Source organism: Polypterus senegalus, chromosome 15 (genome assembly GCF_016835505.1).
Source record: "Polypterus senegalus isolate Bchr_013 chromosome 15, ASM1683550v1, whole genome shotgun sequence".
Classification (NCBI taxonomy): Eukaryota; Metazoa; Chordata; class Cladistia; order Polypteriformes; family Polypteridae; genus Polypterus; species Polypterus senegalus.
Genome location: NC_053168.1, coordinates 98,847,645 through 98,870,137, shown reverse-complemented (window position 1 = coordinate 98,870,137; position 22,493 = coordinate 98,847,645). Strand labels below are relative to the sequence as shown.

The 22,493-nt window shown below is 39.8% G+C and overlaps 1 protein-coding gene across 35 annotated transcripts in view; it reads left to right on the top strand.

The window, feature by feature from the left end:
- clasp2 (cytoplasmic linker associated protein 2) overlaps nucleotides 1-22,493 on the top strand; it is a 271,813-nt gene that overhangs the window by 221,396 nt on the left and 27,924 nt on the right. For 9 of the 35 annotated variants that reach the window (XM_039736292.1, XM_039736289.1, XM_039736296.1 and 6 more), the window contains 2 exons: nucleotides 16,292-16,465; nucleotides 16,988-17,095. In XM_039736292.1, coding sequence (XP_039592226.1) covers nucleotides 16,292-16,465; nucleotides 16,988-17,095 — 282 coding nt within the window. Of the gene's footprint in view, nucleotides 1-9,185; nucleotides 9,213-16,291; nucleotides 16,466-16,637; nucleotides 16,686-16,987; nucleotides 17,096-17,625; nucleotides 17,689-22,493 lie in introns of all 35 variants that reach the window. The other 26 variants (XM_039736273.1, XM_039736276.1, XM_039736274.1 and 23 more) reach the window with 11 other exon arrangements.

The window sequence follows — 22,493 nt, the reverse complement described above, 5'->3', positions numbered from 1 at the left end:
GTGTTTGATGATCAGAAACATTTTGTGTGACAAACATGCAAAAGAATAAGAAATCAGGAAGGGGGCAAATAGTTTTTTTTATTATTTTAACTAATAAAAGGCAAAGCCCTCATTGACTGACTGACTGACTCACTCACTCATCACTAAGAAGGCAGGCTGATTCCTTACAGCTTACTTACAAAAGTTAAATAGGTTTCATTTCGAAATTCTGTGCGTAACGGTCATAACTGGAACCTACTTATGTACATATATACCGGCCATAGCCTGCAGCTCGGTCACCATGTGAGGCAGAGTTACATCCCTCATCGTCACGCCTCCCACGTAATTGAGTGCCTGCCCATATAAGGCCGTCCATCAGCGGCAATCCAATAGAAACACTCTGCCGCTAAATATTCACAGGTGAAGGGCTGTGCTTATGCAGACGAAGATGAGATGGTCAGGGTGGTGTTTGGCACAAACTCAGCAAAACTGCGAGAGAAACCTAGGTGCCGGGTCTTAGCTAACATTAAATAAAGCTGTGGACATCGCACAAGATAGCACAAGCACAGCTGAGAACCTTCGATGCATGTACACCGAGCGGCTCACATGAACTGACTGTGAACGCAGTACGCAGACAAAAAGCAACAGCTCGAAAGAGTGCTTAACAAAAACCGCATTACACAATTGAGAAGGCAGCAAAAGAATTTGAAGCGAGTGACGCATACAAGCATGTTCATAAGTGCAGCTACTGCGGAAATAAAGCACACGGTGGAAAAAGTCAATGTCAAGCTAAAGGAAGACAGTGTAAAAAAAAACACGTGCATTCAGTGTGTCACGTCTCAGATAAAGAGGAAAACGAGCTGTTTATTGATGCAGTAAGAAAGGAATCGATGAATGAAACCTGTTATTTTTACAACGGTTGACAAACACAGAATGTAACTTGAACACAACGCATCCTCCATATACAAACCTGATTAAAAGAAATAATGATAATCAAATCCTTGATGACAGCAATACTCCTAACAGTCACAAAATCAATCATGTTACGTTATTTTTAAAATGTTCCCTTTTCTTTTTCATAACTTCTTTAACACACTACTTCTCTGCTGCGAAGCGCGGGTATTTTGCTATATATATATATGTATATATGTATGTATGTGTGTATATATATATATATATATATATGTGTGTATATATATATATATATATCTATCTATACTAATAAAAGGCAAAGCCCTCACTCACTCACTCACTCACTGACTCATCACTAATTCTCCAACTTCCCGTGTAGGTAGAAGGCTGAAATTTGGCAGGCTCATTCCTTACAGCTTACTTACAAAAGTTGGGCAGGTTTCATTTCGAAATTCTACGCCTAATGGTCATAACTGGAAGGTATTTTTCTCCATTAACTGTAATGGAGTTGAGCTGCAATGACGTGGGGCGGAGTTTAGTGTGACATCATCACGCCTCCCACGTAATCACGTGAACTGACTGTCAACGCAGTGCGTAGAAAACCAGGAAGACCTCCAAAAAGCGCTTAAGAAAACATGCATTATATAATTGAGAAGGCAGCGAAACAATAAGAAGCGAGCGAGTGACATATACTACCATATTCATGAGTGTTGCTACCTTGGAAAGAAAGCAAGGTGTAAACCTAAACTTTAAATTAAGTTCATAGACAGGCTACGCTGGCGTTTCACATGCCCACAGGGAATGCGGGATACAAGTTTAATGAGAGGACGAGGATATAAACGAGTTTTGATCACTTTGTAACTAAGTTAAAATTGTAGGTGAAGGGGTGTGCTTATGCAAATTCGAGAGACTGTGTTTGTGGGGGATTGACAGTTAAAGGCGGGTGGGGGAGTCACGTCATCATCATCCCTCCCATTTACCTCATTTTGCTCTGAGCTGAGCTTCGCGGCTAACGCCGTCTTCCGAAGCAATTTCGTCACACTGCCACCAAATACTCACAGAAAAATCCACAAGTTAATACACACTCTGTCTCTAGAGTTTCTTCACACTGAATCCTCCAGGCACTACTTAAAAAAGGTTACATTGACAATCGTGTTACGTTATTTTTAAAATCTTTCCTTTTCTTAGCACAAGCACAGCTGAGAAGCTTTGATGCATGTGCTCCATAACGCGTTAAAAAATAATGCATTTAATCACACTTTGCATTACAAGCAAAGGGGAGCTTTTGTCAATGCATGATTTCCTGGTACACCGATTACATTGATCAGCACACCCCGATTCATTTTACCCTCGCACCACCTTAGTTTGAGAAGAAGTATGAAAAAATATGAGGTTAACACAGAAAAACAGATCACCAATTCAAGCTTTATGAATAATCGATTCGCCATCAATAATTGTTTTGGTAAAGCCATCCTCCTTCCATTTTCTAATTTTTCCACCACTAGCCATGATTAAATGAATGGTAACAAAGTAAGAGCAAAGCGAAGGTGACTTATTTAGGCAGGAATATATATGACAGCAACACTCATGACAATGTCAATCATGTTACGTTATTATTAAAAGGTTTCCTTTTCTTTTTCATTACTTCTTTAACACACTACTTCTCCGCTGCGAGGCGCAGGTATTTTGCTATATATATATAATATATGAATTACCTCCAAAGAGCGCTGAGACTTTTGATATCATGAACGTGTGTACAAAAACTGGGGTCTCCTGCCCAGCAAAAGTCGAGCAGCCAGCGCGCGCTGCATAGCTGTGCCGCCTTTGAGACGCTGACTGCGCTTCTGCCTTAAGTCAAAGTGAGCACTTTTAATTTTTCTTCCTCCCCCTGCGCTATAGCCCAGACAAGTGCAAACACGGGACCCCTTTTATACACCACGGCAAAATAATATTAAGGCGATTCACACTTTCTTTTGCACGTATACGATTATGAGGTCCTCAGCTCGGATTATGAAGATACGCACAGGAGTGAAGGACTGACAGTGCCATCACAGCCGATTAATGGCGGGGACGTCTCACCAGTCTACACAAGACCCACCGCGACTGTCCCTAAAAGGCGATCATAACGTCAGCGAACACATCTCTCTATACTATATAAAAGAAAAAGGCAACTTTCCTTTCTTTACACCTTTTTCCTTTTATCCTAAACCAAAGCCTTTCTCTCTTAACACTGCAGAGGACACAAAACTAATTTTCTTTAATTGCCGGTAAGGCACATTATCAGAGGCACAAATTTGAACGTTCACATAGAAAATGTAATTTCTATACCACAGCCGTCGTGTAGCGCCTTTCAAAAGGGATCTTCTACCGAGAGATGATTTTAGCTGCTGTTAGTTACTTACCTGTTGTGTTACACAGTCTTTAAAATGTAGTTTACCCGCAACCACTCCAGTAGTGCTCAATGTACCTCCATCCATCCATTTTCTAACCCGCTGAATCCGAATACAGGGTCACGGGGTCTGCTGGAGCCAATCCCAGCCAACACAGGGCACAAGGCAGGAACCAATCCTGGGCAGGGTGCCAACCCACCGCAGCTCAATGTACCTGTACTTCTTAAAACGTTAATGTTTTACTGTTTAATAACTTATAGACTATATTTTATTATTTTTCCCTTGCACTATGTGACCAAAGCTATACACACACATATAGACACATACAAACATACACACAAGTATATGTATGTGTATATATGTATGTATGTATATATATGTATATATATATATATATATATATATATACACACACACACACACACACACACACACACACATACATACATACACACATATATATAATTTGTGTGTGTGTATGTATGTGTGTGTATATATGATGTAGATAGGTATGTATATATATATATATATATATATATATATATGTGTGTATGTGTGTATATATATATAAGGGCCCCATGTCCTCTAATAGGCCCTGAGCTCACTGCCCAGCAGCATGCAGCTCGATTGGCAGATGCACCACTGGTGCCCTGTGCTTTTTACAGATGAGAGCAGGTTCACTCTGAGCACGTGACAGAAGTGAAAGGGTCTGGAGAAGCCATGGAGAACATTATGCTGCCTGTAACATCATTCAGCATGAGCAGTTTGGTGGTGGGTTAATGATTGTCTGGGGAGGCATAACCTTGGAGGGTCACACAGACCGCTACAGGCTTGAAAAAGGCGCCTTGGCTGCCATTAGGTATCAGGATGAAATCCTTGGACCCATTGTCAGACCCTATGCTGGTACAGTGGCTCCTGGTGCACGACAATTCCTGGCCTCATGTGGTGAGAGTATGCAGGCAGTTCCTGGAGGATGAAGGAATTGATACCATTGACTGGCCACCACACTTTCCTGACCTAAATCCAATAGAACACCTCTGGGACATTATGTTTTGGTCCATTCAATGCCACCAGGTTGCACCTCAGACTGTCCAGGAGCTCATTGATGCCCTGGTCCAGATCTGGGAGGAGATCCCACACACCACCATCTGTCATCTCATTAGAAGCATGCACCGATGTTGTCAGGCATGTATACAAGAACACAGGGGCCATACAAAGTGCTGCGTACAATTTTGAGTTGCTGCAATTAAATTTTGGCAAAATGGACTAGCCTGCCACATAATATTTTCACTCTGATTTTTGGGGCGTCTTTGAATTCATGGCTCTGTAGGTTGATCATTTTCATTTCCATCAAACGATGTGGCATCCTTTCGTTCCTAACACATTACCCAGTCTATATCAGTATAGATATCCAGGAGGATTTCTTTTTCCCATTGAGATCTGATGTGTTTTCAAAGTGTTCCTTTAATTTTTTTGAGCAGTTTATATGTGTATGTATGTGTGTGTATATATATATATACACATACAGTACAGGCCAAATGTTTGGACACACCTCCTCATTCAATGTGTTTTCTTTATTTTCATGACCATTTACAGCACTCCATCACTCGCCTTCTTTGTCAAATAGCCCTTACACAGCCTGGAGGTGTGTTTGGGGTCATTGTCCTGTTGAAAAATAACCGATCATCCAACTAACCTGACTTCTGCACAACACAACTGCTGGTCCCAACCCCATTGATAAAGCAAGAAATTCCACTAAATAACCCTGATAAGGCACACCTGTGAAGTGAAAACCATTTCAGGTGACTACCTGTTGAAGCTCATCGAGAGAATGCCAAGAGTGTGCAAAGCAGTAATCAGAGCAAAGGGTGGCTATTTTGAAGAAACTAGAATATAAAATATGTTTTCAGTTATTTCACCTTTTTTTTGTTAAGTACATAATTCCACATGTGTTCATTCATAGTTTTGATGCCTTCAGTGAGAATCTACCAATGTAAATGGTCATGAAAATAAAGAAAACACATTGAATGAGGAGGTGTGTGCAAGCTTATGGCCTGTACTGTGTGTGTACCTGTGTGTGTATATATATATATATATATATATATATATATATATATATATATATATATATATATATATAGGCAAATGAGCGTAAGTGGCTCAAGTACCAGGAGCTCATTGAGGACTGCCGAAGGAAGGGCTGGAAGGCTTGCTGTGAGCCTATAGAAGTAGGCTGCAGAGGCTTTGCCGCCTGATCCCTGTGTAAGATCTTTGCCAGGCTTGGAATCACAGGAGCGGCAAAGAGGAGAGCCATTAAGTCCATCACAGAAGCCGCAGAAAGAGCCTCACGGTGAATTTGGTTCAAGAGGTCCGCAAAGTGGGCCAGTGCTGCTGGGACACAAGTTGGGGCGTGATCAACCCCAGCTGGGTCACCTGAGAGAGGGTGTCTGATGTTGTGAGACCCGAAACACCCGATGATCTTAGGAAACATCACTGATGATGTGTCCCAGCGCATCCAGAGATGTATCTAAGTACTATGTATATGTATGTATGTATGTATGTGTGTGTGTGTGTGTGTGTGTGTGTGTGTGTGTATATATATATATATATATATATATATATATATATATATATATATATATAATATATATATACACACACACACAGAGTGAATGGAAAGTATTCAGACCCCTTCAATTTTTCACTCTTTGTTATATTGCAGCCATTTGCTAAAATCATTTAAATTAATTTTTTTCCTCATTAATGTACACACAGCACCCCATATTGACAGACAAAAAAAAGAATTTTTGAAATTGTTGCAGATTTATTAAAAAAAAAAAAACTGAAAAATCACATGGTCCTAAGTATTCAGACCCTTTGCTGTGACACTCATATATTTAACTCAGGTGCTTTCCATTTCTTCTGATCACCCTTGATATCACCTTCATTTGAGTCCAGCTGTGTTTGATAATACTGATTGGACTTGATTAGGAAAGCCACACACCTATCTATATAAGACCTTACAGCTCACAATGCATGTCAGAGCAAATGAGAATCATGAGGTCAATGGAACTGCCTGAAGAGCTCTGAGACAGAATTGTGGCAAGGCACAGATCTGGCCAAGGTTACAAAAAAATTCCGCTGCACTTAAGGTTCCCAAGAGCACAGTGGCCTCCATAATCCTTAAATGGAAGATGTTTGGGACGACCAGAACCCTTCCTAGAGCTGGCCGTCCGGCCAAGCTGAGCTACCGGGGGAGAAGGGCCTTGGTGAGAGAGGTAAAGTAGAACCCAAAGATCACTTTGGCTGAGCTCCAGAGATGCAGTCAGGAGATGGGAGAAAGTTGTAGAAAGTCAACCATCACTGCAGCACTCCACCAGTCAGGGCTTTATGGCAGAGTGGCCTGTCGGAAGCTTCTCCTCCGTGCAAGACACATGACAGCCCGCATGGAGTTTGCTAAAAGACACCTGAAGGACTCTGAGATGGTGAGAAATAAAATTCTATGGTCTGATGAGACCAAGATAGAACTTTTTGGCCTTAATTCTAAGCAGTATGTGTGGAGACAACCAGGCACTGCTCATCACTTGTCCAATACAGTCCCCACAGTGAAGCATGGCAGTGGCAGCATCATGCTGTGGGGGTGTTTTTCAGCTGTAGGGACAGGATGACTGGTTGCAATCGAGGGAAAGATGAATGCGGCCAAGTACAGGGATATTCTGGGCAAAAACCTCCAGAGTGCTAAGGACCTCAGACTGGGCTGAAGGTTTACCTTCCAACAAGACAATGACCCTAAGCACACAGCTAAAATAACGAAGGAGTGGCTTCACAACAACTCTGTGACTGTTCTTGAATGGCCCAGCCAGAGCCCTGACCTAAACCCAATTGAGCATCTCTGGAGAGACCTAAAAATGGCTGTCCACCAACGTTTACCATCCAACCTGACAGAACTGGAGAGGATCTGCAAGGAGGAATGGCAGAGGATCCCCAAATCCAGGTGTGAAAAACTTGCTGCATCTTTCCCAAGAAGACTCATGGCTGTATTAGCTCAAAAGGGTGCTTCTACTAAATACTGAGCAAAGGGTATGAATACTTAGGACCATGTTATATTTCAGTGTTTCTTTTTTAATAAATCTGCAACAATTTCAAAAATTCCTTTTTTTGTCTGTCAATATGGGGTGCTGTGTGTACATTAATGAGGAAAAAAATTAATTTAAATGATTTTAGCAAATGGCTGCAATATAACAAAGAGTGAAAAATTGAAGGGGGTCTGAATACTTTCCATACCCACTGTATATATGTTTGGTATCATTCATTTCAGGATTTATTGAACTTTAATGCGATGTTAGATTTTCAGGTTCTTGTTCCGTTTTTAAATTAAAACTAAAAAATATCCAGAACTCGAGTCTCGTGAGATGGGACTTTATGCCAGAAAATTTAACCACGCCTGGGGCCGTAAATAAAACGCAAGCAGTAGTTCTGCTGTACAAGCTTTTAAATGTTTGAAGCTCCACACATGATGCAGATCACGCAGCATTTCAGCAGCAGTGGTTGACAGGCTATGCAAATACCATCTGTAACCAGTAAGTTGAATGACTGAAGATGAGGCAGTATAATTACATTATGAAATGGAAGGGCGGGGGTTGACCTGTGGAATTTTATGAGTAATGGATGCATTACCAAAAGGAACAGGGTGAGATGTGAGATACCAGTTGTATAGACCTTCAAATATTCTGCACGTTTAGGGTAGTGAGTGCCCTTCAAGGCACAGAAAAAAGTTGTGCAACCATAGCTTAGAGCGAACATAGCTGATAACCGATTTTAACTCAAGAATACACTTTCCTATAAAATTTTATTTTGCATCAACAAAAAACAACTCACTAGGAAAAAGAAGGAATTTATCTAATTCAGGAATGCTTTACTCCTGGACAATTATCTATGTTCAAGAGTAAGTAGCTCCAGTGAATTACTTATTATTTAATGGATATCTTTATCCAAGGTTACTTACAACGTTTAATATACAGTCGGTTACATTTGTTTTCTTTTCCTAGGTGGAGCACAGGTCAAGCAGAGTCTGTAGCAAGATTTTAACCCACATCCTCAGGGTTTGAAGTCCTAGGTTCAAAACCTTAACCACTACAACACATTGCTTGCCAATAATATTTGGCCTTAGTGGAAAAGCTTCGAATAAAACCACTTTTTAATTTATGTAGTTCTTCTGATACACCTAGTTAACCGGCAGCACTAAAAGCGACACCCATTGTCTCAAGAAATTTCTTGGTCGAATCCAGGTAACACAATTAGTAATGCATAATTTACAAACTTTTAAATTTAACTAATAAGTAATACAGAGCTATCCAAAAGGGAAAAACAGTGGTAAGTTCTACACAAGTCCTATAAAATTAATCAAAATTTTAGAAGCTTCGTAAGGTTCTTGTACCAAAGGCCTTTACACTCTCTATATATATATCCAGCTTGTTATATATAAGCAAAACCTCTACTGACACTTTCAAGTAGAACTCAGATAAAACTTGCAGAGACTAGTAAACAAGGAATAAGCTAAACCTGGAGTATAGTAATTGAACTAGCTTCTGTATAAGTGCTTGGTTACATTGAAAACCTGTAATCCCTTATGACCCTCAGATATATAATAGAGACTCCATTCTGAGCCTTGCTTATTTTCTCTCCAGAGTGGAGAAAGTGTTGTTCTTGCAGGAATTGTGCGTTCTTATGTATTCTCCTGCAGTGTTCCCTATGTGTGAGCATGTAACTCTGTAGGAGGTGTCTGCTTCTGTTTACTGACTGACACTTTTTGATTTCCATGAGCCATTCATCTTGTTTAATCTGCTCTGTTCCTTCCTTGCCCATGGATTGCACCCCCTTAATACTGCCCTTGCTCTTGTTCAGGATCACAGTCCGCTAACCCAGTGGATGGTAAGAACTTCATGTGTTAATTGTGTGTGTCTCAGTCTATTGTGTAGCTATATTAGCACCCTCCACCTCACCTTACCCCACACATATGTTGCCTGCAGCATGCTGAAAATTTGATTTGCTTTTCTTTTGGCTTGCATCATGTCATATTCAGTTCCTGATGGTACAGAAGAGCCCCTCTCTCTGTAGCTGGCATCACATTACAGCTGGTGAAATGCAACTGATAAGCTCTTTGTGCTTGCCATTATCTTTTAATCAGTCAGTACTTTATATAACAGTTACTTAACAAATTATAGAATGCACTGAGCAGAGGTCACATAAATGGGATCTGAGCCTTTTGACATGCCGCAGCGACTTTAAGCTAAAGTTCAGCCATTGACCTCTGGGTTTTTGTCCGTTATATTGCCTAATAGAGATATGAGAGAGTGGCTGGTGCCCCTTCTTCCCTACATGTGACTTTTGATACAAACATGGAATTTGTGTCTTCCATAACCCACGCAAAATGTGAAATAGATCGTACTTCCATTATCATTGTAAACTGTTCTAGTATTCTATAGTAGAGATATGTTAGAATATTACTCATTATTCATGTGTGCTTGCATATACCTTTTGGGAGTTTTGTTGTGACAGGATGATGTAGTTTTTGGTTTGTAGATGTCATTTTGAACAATGTTAAAAATGTATTTTGAAAGTGTGGACTTTTTTATTTTATTTTGAAAATTAACAATAAATAAACCACATATTGTTCCCCAGTAATACAGCTATGCAGTTTGATGAAGGTGCACAGTTTAAGATCAGACACTGAAATGTTCTATATAGAGTGCAACCTTCTGAATTTCTTGTTTACAAGGGTGAGCAAAATAGCTGAAACACCAGAGATAAATGATTTTAGCAGTGAAGTGAATAAATCACAATTGCATATGCAGCTACAAAGGTGATTCACATTAGATTGATTGTCAAATAAAATCAACTGCATCAGTAAAAGGCAAAGTGGTTAAGTCAAAGCTTACTTGTAGGACTAGCCAGACAATTCACTGAGTATTTGCTAAATGTCACAAAAGGATCCACTCAAAAAACTACCCCAGAGTTTAATCAATGCCACTGTAACCCACTCTCAACAAAACTGTAATTAATGAAATTTCCAGAGATGGATTTATGGTAGGGCTATAAATTGAAAACCGCTTGTGTCCAAGACCAACAGACATGACCCAGTGCAAGGAGCACAAAACTAGGAACCCTGAGCAGTGAACGAAAACAATATGATGTAATTCCTGTTTCATCCCATGTCACTCATTTGGACAGGTTTATATTTGGAGAGTGGTAAAGGATACCTTCATCTTACATTGTCTGTTGCCAATTATTAAAAATGGAATGGCATCTGTAATAATACAGGCGTCTGTCTCATGGTAATTATTAAGTTTAGTGATGGCTCTTGCATGGTTGTACTGTATAATGGCCAAAAAATATGCCATTTTACAGTTCCAGGTATGGCCTGTGATGTAAACACTGTTCTCTGAAGATGTTCCCATACTCCAGGATGAAAATGGATCCATACAAGCCACTAAAATAATTAAAAAATGGTTTAATTAACACCAGCATAGTCATACTCGTATGCATTCCATGGTCTCCCACATCATCACATCTAAACCTTATTAAACCTTTAAAAAAAATTGTAAAGTCCAGAGTGCAAGGTACTTTTCCGGATCCTTCATTCCTCAGAAAACTGGAGGCTTTTTTTCTTAATGATTGGTGCAGTATCCCAGTACATAAGTTAGGACTTGTATAACAGGATTCCAAGAAAGATTATAGTTGTTCCGACCGCAAAAGGTAGCCCTATGGCTTAATAAATTCTTACATTTTAAGTGTTTTGTTACTTTGTCCGCCTTCTAAAAGTTCTGAAGATGAAAATATGCATAAAGTTGTAACCATGTTTTATACACAATGAGAAGTAAAAATACTGAAACATTGTTGTTAAAATTATTATTGAAGTTATTTTTGTTATTTTCCTAAATATGCATTCTATGTGAAAATTATTTCTTGGCGGTGGTTTACATATAACAATATTGGAGAAAATAACATTTGCTGTGTTTTGTCCTACTATTCCAGCTGAGTAGAAGTATTGGGACAAATAAATCTGAAGCAAAATAATTTTTTTTAAGTTAGTATTTGGCTGCATACACATTACACACAATAACTGCCTCTTGTCAGTGACCCACTGACATCACTTGAGTACTTCAATTGGCATACTACTGTGAAAACTTTATGGCAGCCTTTTACAGTTGGTGCTTATTTTGGGGCTTTTCTGACTTGTTTTCTCTTCAGATGGCAAAATGCATTCACACTGGGTTTGAATCAGGAGACTGACTTGGCCTATCCATAATTTTCCACTTTTCCTTTCTGGTGAGCTTATTGGTTTGCCGGGCAGTGTGTTTTGGTTCATTGTCTTACTGTATTATGAACCTTTATTCAATGAGTTAGGAGGCATTTGTTTGGGAGACAGTATGTTTCTGTGCTTTTCAGAATTCATCCTGCTGCTACCATCATTATTTATAGTACGTCATCAATAAACACCAGTAAGCCAGTTCTGGAAGCTCCCTTGCATGCCCAAGCCATGATATACTGCCTCCTCCATGCTTTACTGATGGTGTGCTTAGGATCAGTTGCAGTCCCTCCCTTTCTCCATACTTTTCTCTTCCCCACTAGAAAAAGTTAACCTTCTCTTTCCATAAAAACTTGCTGCAAAACCCTCCCGGTTCACCTTTATACTTCTTTGTAAATTCCATTCTGACCTTTCTCTTCTTGGTATTGATGAGAGGTTTGCATCTTATAATGTAGCTTCTGTGTTTCTTCTGTTTTTTTTTTTTTTTAAATTCTTAGGTGAAAGGTGAATCCTGCCACTTTCACTCCTACATTTGTAGACTATTTTTTTTGTTTGGCTTTTATCTTTTTAGTTTCTATTCACAGCTCCAACAATAGGCCTGTCATCAGCTGCTGTGGTCTACCTGGGATGAGCCTGCTTATTCTAAGTTCTGTGTTTTATTTCCTTTTTACAATATTCCATAAAATTTTTTTGGGGGGATGTCCGGTTTTTCACCAGTAGTTCCAATCAGTAGTTGATATAATCATATTTTCAAAATTGCTTGTCATAGTCGGTTCCCTAGCTTTCAGCATTGTTCATAATGGCACTTATTTTTTTTTTTTTTAATTTTCTCCATTGCTACTACCTCCAGGGGACCCAGAAAGTGTCTCATATCTGATCCTTCCATTTTAATTTGCTTGTTGATTCAGTGTACCTCTCTTGAAGTGATGTTACAACCCACATTATAGTAAAAGTCTCCTAAGAAAACGAGCTTGCTCTGCTCATACCTATGTAGTTCCTCTGTTTTATGAGACTATCCAACATATCTTTGATGTGGACCCAGAGTAGGAATACACCTACTCTACATCCAGTCCTTGAATAGTGACTGGACATAGAGTCTCTATGGTGTGGTTAAAGTCAAAAACCTGTTCCTTGGTTTTGCTGATGTTAAGTTTCAAACAATTGTTTAGATAGATACTTTATTAATTGCAAGGGGAAATTCACATAATCCATGCAGCAGCATACTGATATAAAAAAACAATATTAAATTAAAGAGTAATATAAATGCAGGTAAAAACAGACAATAACTTTGAATAATGTTAAGTACCTCCCTGGGTGGAATTGAAGAGTCGCATAGTGTGGGGGAGGAACGATCTCCTCAGTCTGTCAGTGGAGCAGGACAGTGACAGCAGTCTGTCGCTGAAGCTGCTCCTCTGCCTGGAGATGACACTGTTCAGTGGATGCAGTGGATTCTCCATGATTGACAGGAGCTTGCTCAGCGCCGGTCGCTCTGCCACAGATGTTAAACTGTCCAGCTTCATCCCTACAATAGAGCCTGCCTTCCTCACCAGTTTGTCCAGGTGTGAGGCATCCTTTTTCTTTATGCTGCCTCCCCAGCACACCACCGCGTAGAAGAGGGCACTCGCCACAACCGTCTGGTAGAACATCTGCAGCATCTTACTGCAGATGTTGAAGAACGCCAACCTTCTAAGGAAATATAGTCGGCTATGACCTTTCTTACACAGTGCATCAGTATTGATAGTCCAGTCCAATTTATCATCCAGCTGCACTACCCTCTGCACACAGTCTCCTCTGATGATCACGGGGTCCATGAGGGGCCTGGGCCTCCTAAAATCCACCACCAGTTCCTTGGTCTTGCTGGTGTTCAGGTGTAAGTGGTTTGAGTCGCGCCATTTAACAAAGTCTTTGATTAGCCTCCTATACTCCTCCTCCTGCCCACTCCTGATGCAGCCCACAATAGCAGTGTCATCAGCGAACTTTTGCACATGGCAGGACTCCGAATCGTATTGGAAGTCTGATGTATATAGGCTGAACAGGACCGTTGAAAGTACAGTCCCCTGCGGCGCTCCTGTGTTGCTGACCTCAATGTCAGACCTGCAGTTCCCGAGACGCACATACTGAGGTCTGTCTGTAAGATAGTCCACGATCCATGCCACCAGGTGTGAATCTACAGTACTTCCTTCTCTGTCAGCTTGTCCCTAAGGGACAGAGATTGGATGGTGTTGAAGGCGCTAGAGAAGTCCAAAAACATAACTCTTACAGCACCACTGCCTTTGTCCAAGTGGGAGAGGGATCGGTGTAGTATATAGATCAGTGAAAGGCAACCTTTTTTGAGTTGCGGCTCACTAAGTCCAAACATTTTCTTTCGCGGCGCACCTGAGGGGACTGCCCATTAATAAAGTCGTGACGACACAATCTATGGACAATCGCCAATAAAAACAGTTCATTTTACAAGTTTGAAAGACATTTTATTAATAAAGGAATCAAAGGATAAATCTTAAATTTAATTAATGTGAACGTTGAGATTGTTATTCAGCACATATGAGATTAATGCCAGGATCAATTTTCGAAAGACAGACACGCATTTCCTTGTCAATCATTTAAAGTCTCTCGCGTTTTTTAGACTTCATTTCTATAAGTGTTACGTTATCTGTTATCTGTTTTTCCAACATAAAATATATGTTTTTAAACATTATCTTTTTAATCAACCAAAAGTTCAAAAACACTAGCAATTTTAAATATTTTACAAAAGTTTTCACGGCACCCCCAGAAAATTCCTCGGCGCACTGGTTGCCCGACAATGATATAGATGATGGCATCCTCTGCCCCCACCTTCTCCTGGTAAGTGAACTGCAGAGGGTCGAGGGCGTGGCAGACCTGTGGCCCCAGGTAGTGAAGCAGCAGCCGCTCCATGGTCTTCAACACATGTGACGTCAGAGCGAAAGGCCGGAAGTCATTCAGCTCACTAGGATGTGATACCTTTGGGACTGGGGTGATACAAGATGTTTTCCAAAGCCTTGGTACTCTCCCCTGTTCCAGGCTCAGGTTGAAGATGCGCTGTAGAGGACTTCTCCACTTTTTTCTTTTTTTTTCTTCTCTCTACTTGACTCCTATACTCTCTCTCATCCCCTTATCAGTATAACCAATAAGAGCAGAAATATCTTGGAATGTCTGCAAGTGAGATGTTCTGGTGTTGTATTTGTAGTCTGAGGTGTTTAGAGTGAAAAGGAGACAAGACTGTAACTTGTGTTGCTCACATTCATATCAGATGCACAGTCCTGGAGACACGCACAATTTGGTCTGGCCGACAGATAATCCATTAACCAGGGTACCGTAGGCTCATCCACCTGCATATTTCTGAGATTACCCTTAACAGAAATGGCTGGATAGTACTGAATGCACTGGAGAAATCGAAAAACAGAATTCTTTGCCCTGGTGCGAATAAGCCTTGTTGAGATGATTATATAATAGCATTCTCCACTCCAATCACAAGAGGACTCGTATAGTCCAAGGCCAACATTTCGAAGGTCTTTGTGCCACTGGTCTGTAGTCATTAGGAGAAGAGGGACCTTCTTTATAACAGGAACTTAGCATGTTTTTCACAGCATTTTCTGGAGTGTTATGGACAGACTGAACAGGTGACAGAGGATACCACAAACTTGTTCAGAACAAGCCTAAAGAGCTTGAAGACTGACTCCATGTGGTCCTGCGGCTTTTCCAGTGTTTAGCTTCGTCAGTTGTCTCCTTACTTGGTCTTCAGTTTTTTACAGGTCATACTAATGGTCGGAGGTATACTAGTCACTGGTCATTCCAGTTGACATAGTACTTGTTGATGTATTAGAGATGGTGTGGGGAACTGGTAATTGGAAGTAGGTGGCAATGGGATGGGAAATGCCTATGAAAAAGTGGTTCAGGACATGAACTTTGCCCACATCCCCTTCTAGCATGTGAACCCTGGATTGCTCGAGTATAGTTTATATCCAGACCTTTCCGGTTATCTGTAGCCACTAACTATTAAATAAAGTGGTAAATAGTACAAGAGAAGTGACATTTTTTTTTGTTTTCTACTTTGTAGTAAAAAACCCTCTATTAATCTAGATTAATGTTAATTTAATAAGATTGTGTTTGAACTATCATTTTGCATTTTGAAGAATGGCTAAAAGCAATCATTTGCACTCCCAGGGATAAAGTAAAATGCAAAATAACAATAAAAATGTTCATCCTGTTGCTATATTACAAGCTGTTTATTCACACAGATACTAAAGTCTCACTTTTGAAAGTAGTTTGTTTACACATGTCAATCATTTTAGAACAAAATAATATAATATGACTGTAAATATACAGTATGTGTGAGCAGTTAGACTAAAGATGTGGTCTAAAAAGGGAAGTAAAAATTGTGTTTTTAATTTGGCTTTAATGTAGGTTTTTACACTGGAGCTTTTGAACTGTTGATGTGAAACTGTCATGATTTAACTTTTTTTTGTGTCACATTTTTGGCCCGTGTGATAAATGTGGGAGTTTAATTTCTATAAGCCAAAAAGATGTATAGTGAAATGTGTATTCTGTTGTTCAGTATAAAAATGTTGCAAGATATCAAGTCATTCATGTCAGCATAGTCACTGGGATCTTGTTTGCCTCTATTATGAAAGTGTGTGTGTGTTATACACTGCTCCTTAATGCCTGTTTGTTTTCCTCCCTGCAGCTGGCAGCCGTTCTGGTTCTCCTGGTAGGGTTCTGGCCAGCACAGCACTGAGCACAGTTAGCGGAAGCAGCATACAAAGGGTTCTGGCCAGTGCTGGGAGTGCACAAAAGCGCAGTAAAATTCCGCGTAGCCAGGGCTGCAGCCGTGATTCTAGCCCCACGCGCCTCTCAGTGGGTAAGTTCATTTGAATGCTTATGATTTTTTTTTTTTTTTTAGTTTTGGGTCTGCTTGAAGATATGCATATGTTGTAATAAATGGTTTCCACTGTCTTGTCTGTCCATCTCCTTGGCTGTTAAAATTCTAGCCTGATATGTTTTAACTGCCTTCTGCTTTGCTTTCTCACAAGTAGCACCGTCTAACCTTCAGCCAGTCTACAATGGCAGCAGTGGTGGAGGTAAGGGCCAGTTCCTCCGTTTTGAACTTGCAGCACATTTTCTTAGGCACTGCATGTTGGGCTAAGTTTTCCGTCTGTTAGCTATTTTGCACTTTGGGAAGGTGAAAATCAGGTGCTAAAACTGCCTATATAGGATGGACAGGAGTTGGGTAGGCACAGTGTGTGAGCACTGCATAAATAAGACCAGACTGTGTATCACATATCTCTCTCTCTCTGTCTCTCTTTCTCTCTCTGTGTTTCTTTCTTCTCCCACCCCTTCCCCATTTCATCTCTCTCACTTGGCTCGCCTCGAATTCCGCTAGTGCGAGGCAGCCGCATCCCTCGACCTAGTATGAGTCAGGGCTGCAGTCGGGAGGCCAGCCGAGAAAGTAGCAGGGACACAAGCCCTGTCCGTTCTTTTCAGCCCCTTGGTAAGTATGTCACATCCATCCAAATCTGTGCCTCCCTTCACTGTACCCAGAATCCAGTCTGCCGCTCTTCTCTGAGTTCTGCATCTTTGATAGTGCCAGTGGCTGTGAGAAGTGGGCCTTGACTGTATATTTTTGCTTGCCCCTGGAGCCAAGTACTCCTAGACTTTTCTTTGACTTGCATGGCACATTTCCTTACCTCCTGCCTTAGTTTGGTGGACTGTTGGCACGTATGACAGTCTAAGTAGATTTCTAATGGATAGAATAATATATGCTAATTTATGTTCACTTCTTTGCCTCATAGTTTTCCCACCATTCTCCAAACTGCTACTCAATACATTGTAAGGATGCATTGCTGCTTTCTGTTTCTGTATCTTAGCTTGAGCAGGACAGTTTCTGCACTTGAAAGCTTCTTAAGTAGAGTAACTCATGTGATGAACCAGATAAACATCAATTAGCCTTTTTAATTTATTTCTATGTATGTTTAAGTTAATTTACTGATAGATGGGGTCTCTGTGGTCCTTGTGTTGCAGCGTCCCGGCATCACTCCAGGTCCACGGGGGCACTCTATACACCAGAAGCATTTGGGGCTGCAGGTGATGGATGAGTAGAATATCGTGTAGCCTGGGTTCACTTTTTGTTTGTTTTTTTGTCTTCTTTATGAAGAGCATGCAATGCGACATGATTTCATTTTAGATACCATGACATACTTTTTGCTTTCCCCCCATCCCCCCCAACCATCCCTTGCTGCAGAAAGGCTTGAATATTACAGTCTGTTCTGATGACACTGGTGTTGATACTTTCTATCTCAAATGAGATGCTATCGTTACCCTATCACTTTCAGTATTCTTTAGATTTTGAGGCCGCAGATTATACTTTTCCTGACTTTGGTGCTGATTTTTTGTAATGCAACAGTAAATTCATAGTTCTTTTCACTTTTTAACAATATGTAGAAAATTCCATTATAAGATCTTAAATAATAACATACCATTCTCAACCTAAATTAATTCAGCTAAGGGTCATGTGGGGCCAGAACCTTGCCCAGCTGCATTGCAGGGAACAGTCCTCTACAGAGCTCATGCATACACCTCCACACACTTTCTCACTCATACAGGGCCAAAGTAGAATCACTAGTTAGCCTAAGGCAAATGTCTTTAGGGATATGGGAAGTACCTGATCGAAATCCTACGGGAGCCATAGAGGGAATATGCAGATTCCACATGGACAACAATCCCCACAGTGAAATCAGAGGTACCAACACCAACCACTGCATCACTACTTTTTATTATGTGAGATATTACTAACATGGAAATACCAGCCACTGACAAAGGATTTTTTCTGTCTTGTCTTATATGGTCAAATGACCTGGAATTCTTGCTGACAGATACTGCCTGGCTGCTGACCTCTTTATGTGACAAGATATAAAGCAGAGCTTCAGCATCACAATTGATTTCCTGGAGTTTAAGTTACCATTAATACAAAACTTGACCGTAGAAGAAGTTAATACAATTTGATATCCTCGCTGCAGTAAAGACCCTATAGACACTATTTATTTTATATAATGTGTTGCATTTCACCATCACCACAAGTCATTATTCAGTGTTTTGTCATATAGTCAAATTGAAAATGAAATGCACTGGATTCCAAGCAGTAAATAGAAAAGGTATGTTCGCCATATTAACTTGAACATTTGATCGACCTACAGAGATGAGAATTTTGGTGATACAAGTGTGCTAATTGAAATTCCTTAGCTGAAAGCTTGGTGATTGCTTTTTGTGGCTGTTAACGAATACCTCACTGAAAAATATTGTTTTTGTGTTTTATTCACCCCATGTAGTTTGTAGTAATGGCCAAGAAAAAATTTTATCTCAAATTTTCTTGCATGCCGAGGTAGCAAAGTTGATGATAGAATAGGCATCTGTGGAGACCAATGCTGGGCAACAGCAAAGACTAAAGTCCATGAAAAAAATCTCACATAATTAGTGTTGTATAATCCAAAAGTCAGATTGTCTACTTGTATGCTCCCATTTTCTCAAACACATGTTTCCCAAAGTATTGTTTCTGGAAAATTCATGAATGAAAATGGAATACACTTGATCAAGCATCTGAAGTGATGATTCACCTCCCCTCCTGATTCATTGATCAGGGGCCCAGTATGTTTATTAGCTAACATTGCAATAATCCTAAGGTACTCCAGTTTTGGCCCACTGCTATTAATATAAATGTTACGACATAAGCCAGATGTACAGTTTAAGTGCTTGTTTCAATTTGAGCACATTCTGTTTTTGTACACAAAAGCGTTTTTTATGGAATAGTTCATTTACTTATATTTTAGAATAAGTACAAGTATTAGGAACATTGTTAGCATTCAACTAGATGACTTGAACTGTGGGTTATGCAACACAAATAACTGGAGATTTTCATGGAACATTTTTTGTATGGCTTGCCACTGTCAAGAATTGATCTCTGTTGATCATTGTTTCCCAAACTCGGTCCTGGGGACCCCCTGTGGCTGCGGGTTTTTGTTCCAACTAGATTCCTAATCAGTGACAACACCTGATAGCACTGAGCTCATTTAATTAGCTTGTATTTTTTTTTCTTTTATTCAACATTCAGAAAAGCATAGCAGCATGATTTTTACATTTAGAAATATTTCTCCTTTTGCTGTAGATTTAAATGCTTAACTCTCTTTTTTGTTGATTTCATTATATTTTGCCCCTTCTCTGTGCAGTTTTTCCCTTTCATTGTATCTTAATAATGACAATTAAAAATGAGCAGAGCAGACACGCTGGCAAACAACACTGAATACTCGAAGGTTGCAACTACTTTAGCATCAGACCCACTAATTAGTAAATAATGAATTAATTAAACAATTAGAACACCTAGAAAAGTAGGATGAAAAACGAGATGAAAATACTGTTAAAAAGAAAAAACATTATTGCTATATAACTGCTTGGTACATTTTAATATTTTTTTCTTTAGCAAACTTAGTTTTCTAATTTCTATATTGTTCCCTAAACACAGAAATATCAGTTCACTTAATTAGCCCAGGAGTTCAATTAAAAACAGAAGCTGGTTGGAACAAAAACCTGCAGCCACAGGGGGTCCCCAGGACCGTGTTTGGGAAACACTGATAGATGCCTATTCTATCAGAAACTTAACTCGATTCTTCATGAAAACATGAGATTAAGAATTTTTGTTGGCCATCACTGTAAAGGTTAGAGGGTAAGTAACATATAAAAAATATATATTTTTGGGTAGAGTATTCCTTTAGGTCTTTGTAGTAAGAATGAAAGAAATACAAAGCAGATGAAACACTAGCACAAGTTGCACTGTCTTAAAGATTATGTGACACAGTTGGAAATTTGATCACCGGGGCCTCATGCATAACGCTGTGCATAGAATTCACACTAAAACATGGCGTATGGAGAAAAGTGAAAATGTGCATACTAAAAAAAAGTTTAGATGCACAAAACCATGTATTAGCCAATTTCCACGCACTTCAGCTTCATAAATCCAGGTCAACGTGAAAAGTAACATACATGCATGTGCCTGCCAATCCACCATGACTCCTCCGATAATTTTGCATATTTTAATATGCAAATCAATATAAATACCACATTCTGCTCAGTGTTTGGTTAAAAGTCAATGGCAAAAGCACATGAAAAAAGTAAGTTTTTCCTTGCCTCCACTTCACTTTCGCTGAAATTCTATTTGTTGGCTTAACACTAGAATTACCAGAGCCTACAAAAAAACTCGTAGATCCGGCCTTAAATCTGTTTGTACCTCTCCGCCAGCGTCCTTTGTCCTATAAATGTGCCGATAAAGACAAGCAGCAAGCAGCCGGCTATTCCACCCCCCCACCGACTTAGAATGTGCACAAACGTCTCCCAGCTCATGCCTTGATTGATTATCTGGGAGTGAAGTGGAGTTTTAGAGTGGAAATAATGCACGTTCTAAGTCGGTGGGACGATGGAATAGCCGGCTGCTTGTCTTTATCCGGCATATTTACAGGATAAAGGACGCTGGCGGAGAGGTGCAAACGGATTTAAGGTGGGGCCGGATCTATGAGTTTTTTCGTAGGCTCTGGTAATTCTAGTGTTAAGCAGTCGTATAAACAACTGAAGGAGGTTGATACAGAGTGACAGAGAAACTCAAAAGTTCAAGTTCAGAAAGTCATACAGTGCCTGAAATAAAAAAGTAGTAGTCAAATATCAAAGTGACTGTGAAAAGGTGAGTCATAGCCCAACCATCTGCGTGTCATACAGAAGCGTATTAGTGTACGGAGAAAAGAAAAAAAAAATAGGGACATAGTTAAAAAAAAAAAGCAAGTCGAAAATGTCCACTTTAATCTCGTAATTTATTTTGTCATTAAAGTAGAACATCATAAACTTCATCCTAAATTCAGTGTTTAATTTACTGCAGCTTCTCAGATCCCATTGTAACTGAAGTAGCATGTTAAATGCTTCATATTCTATGTGTTCTATTTGCTCCATGTGTGTAAATCACTACATGCTTCTTTAACTGGCTTTCTCTTATGCCGACAGGACACAGAATACATTACATTCATGATATTACAGCTGTCTGAACAACTTAAATACTAAGATGTAAATTTTATATCATTTTCATGATGAAATTAATCAAAGCATTATTAACCATAGGGGCACGGTGCCACAGTGGTAGCGATGAGCTAGCGCCCCATCCAGAGATTGTTCCTGCCTCCCTCAAGATTCTTGCTGGGATGTGCGTGACCCTCATGAAATAATTTATTGCAGCAGTACTGTCTCTTTCGAACATACTAACCCCCAGTTCCTGTCCTTCCTTTTCTTTCTCCAAGTAAACAATCACCACATAATAAGCTCTGTAATAAATGTCAAGCCATCTGTAAGCTTAGAACGCTGATTCTTCAAAACTTTAAAAAACATTGAAATGTATTCATAGTACATGTTTAATTGTTCCATCCATCTATCCGTCCAGGGTCGTGACAGTCCCAGGGTTAGGGTTAAGTATACAGCGCGAGGCAGGAACAATCATTGCTACTGTTGTGCCATTATGCCCACATGTTTAATTATTAACAGTATAAATTATTTAAATGAAGTGAAAAATGTATCTGTATAATATACAGTGGAACATCGGTGTGCGAGTAACTTGGTTTACGAGTGTTTTGAAAGACAAGCTAAAATTTTTAATAAATTTTGACTTGATAAACAAGCAATGTCTTGCAATATGAGTAGTATGTATGTATACTCTCTGTCTGCTGAGCGTCATGTAATCACACCTGAGCTGAAGATGGTTCTGTCTCTCACTGCGGGATTGTGGGCAATCGTCTCCTATTCTCCTTCTGAGTCAGCATGCCTCACTCATATAGTCAACATCCGTACGAGCGTATAATGTTTACTAC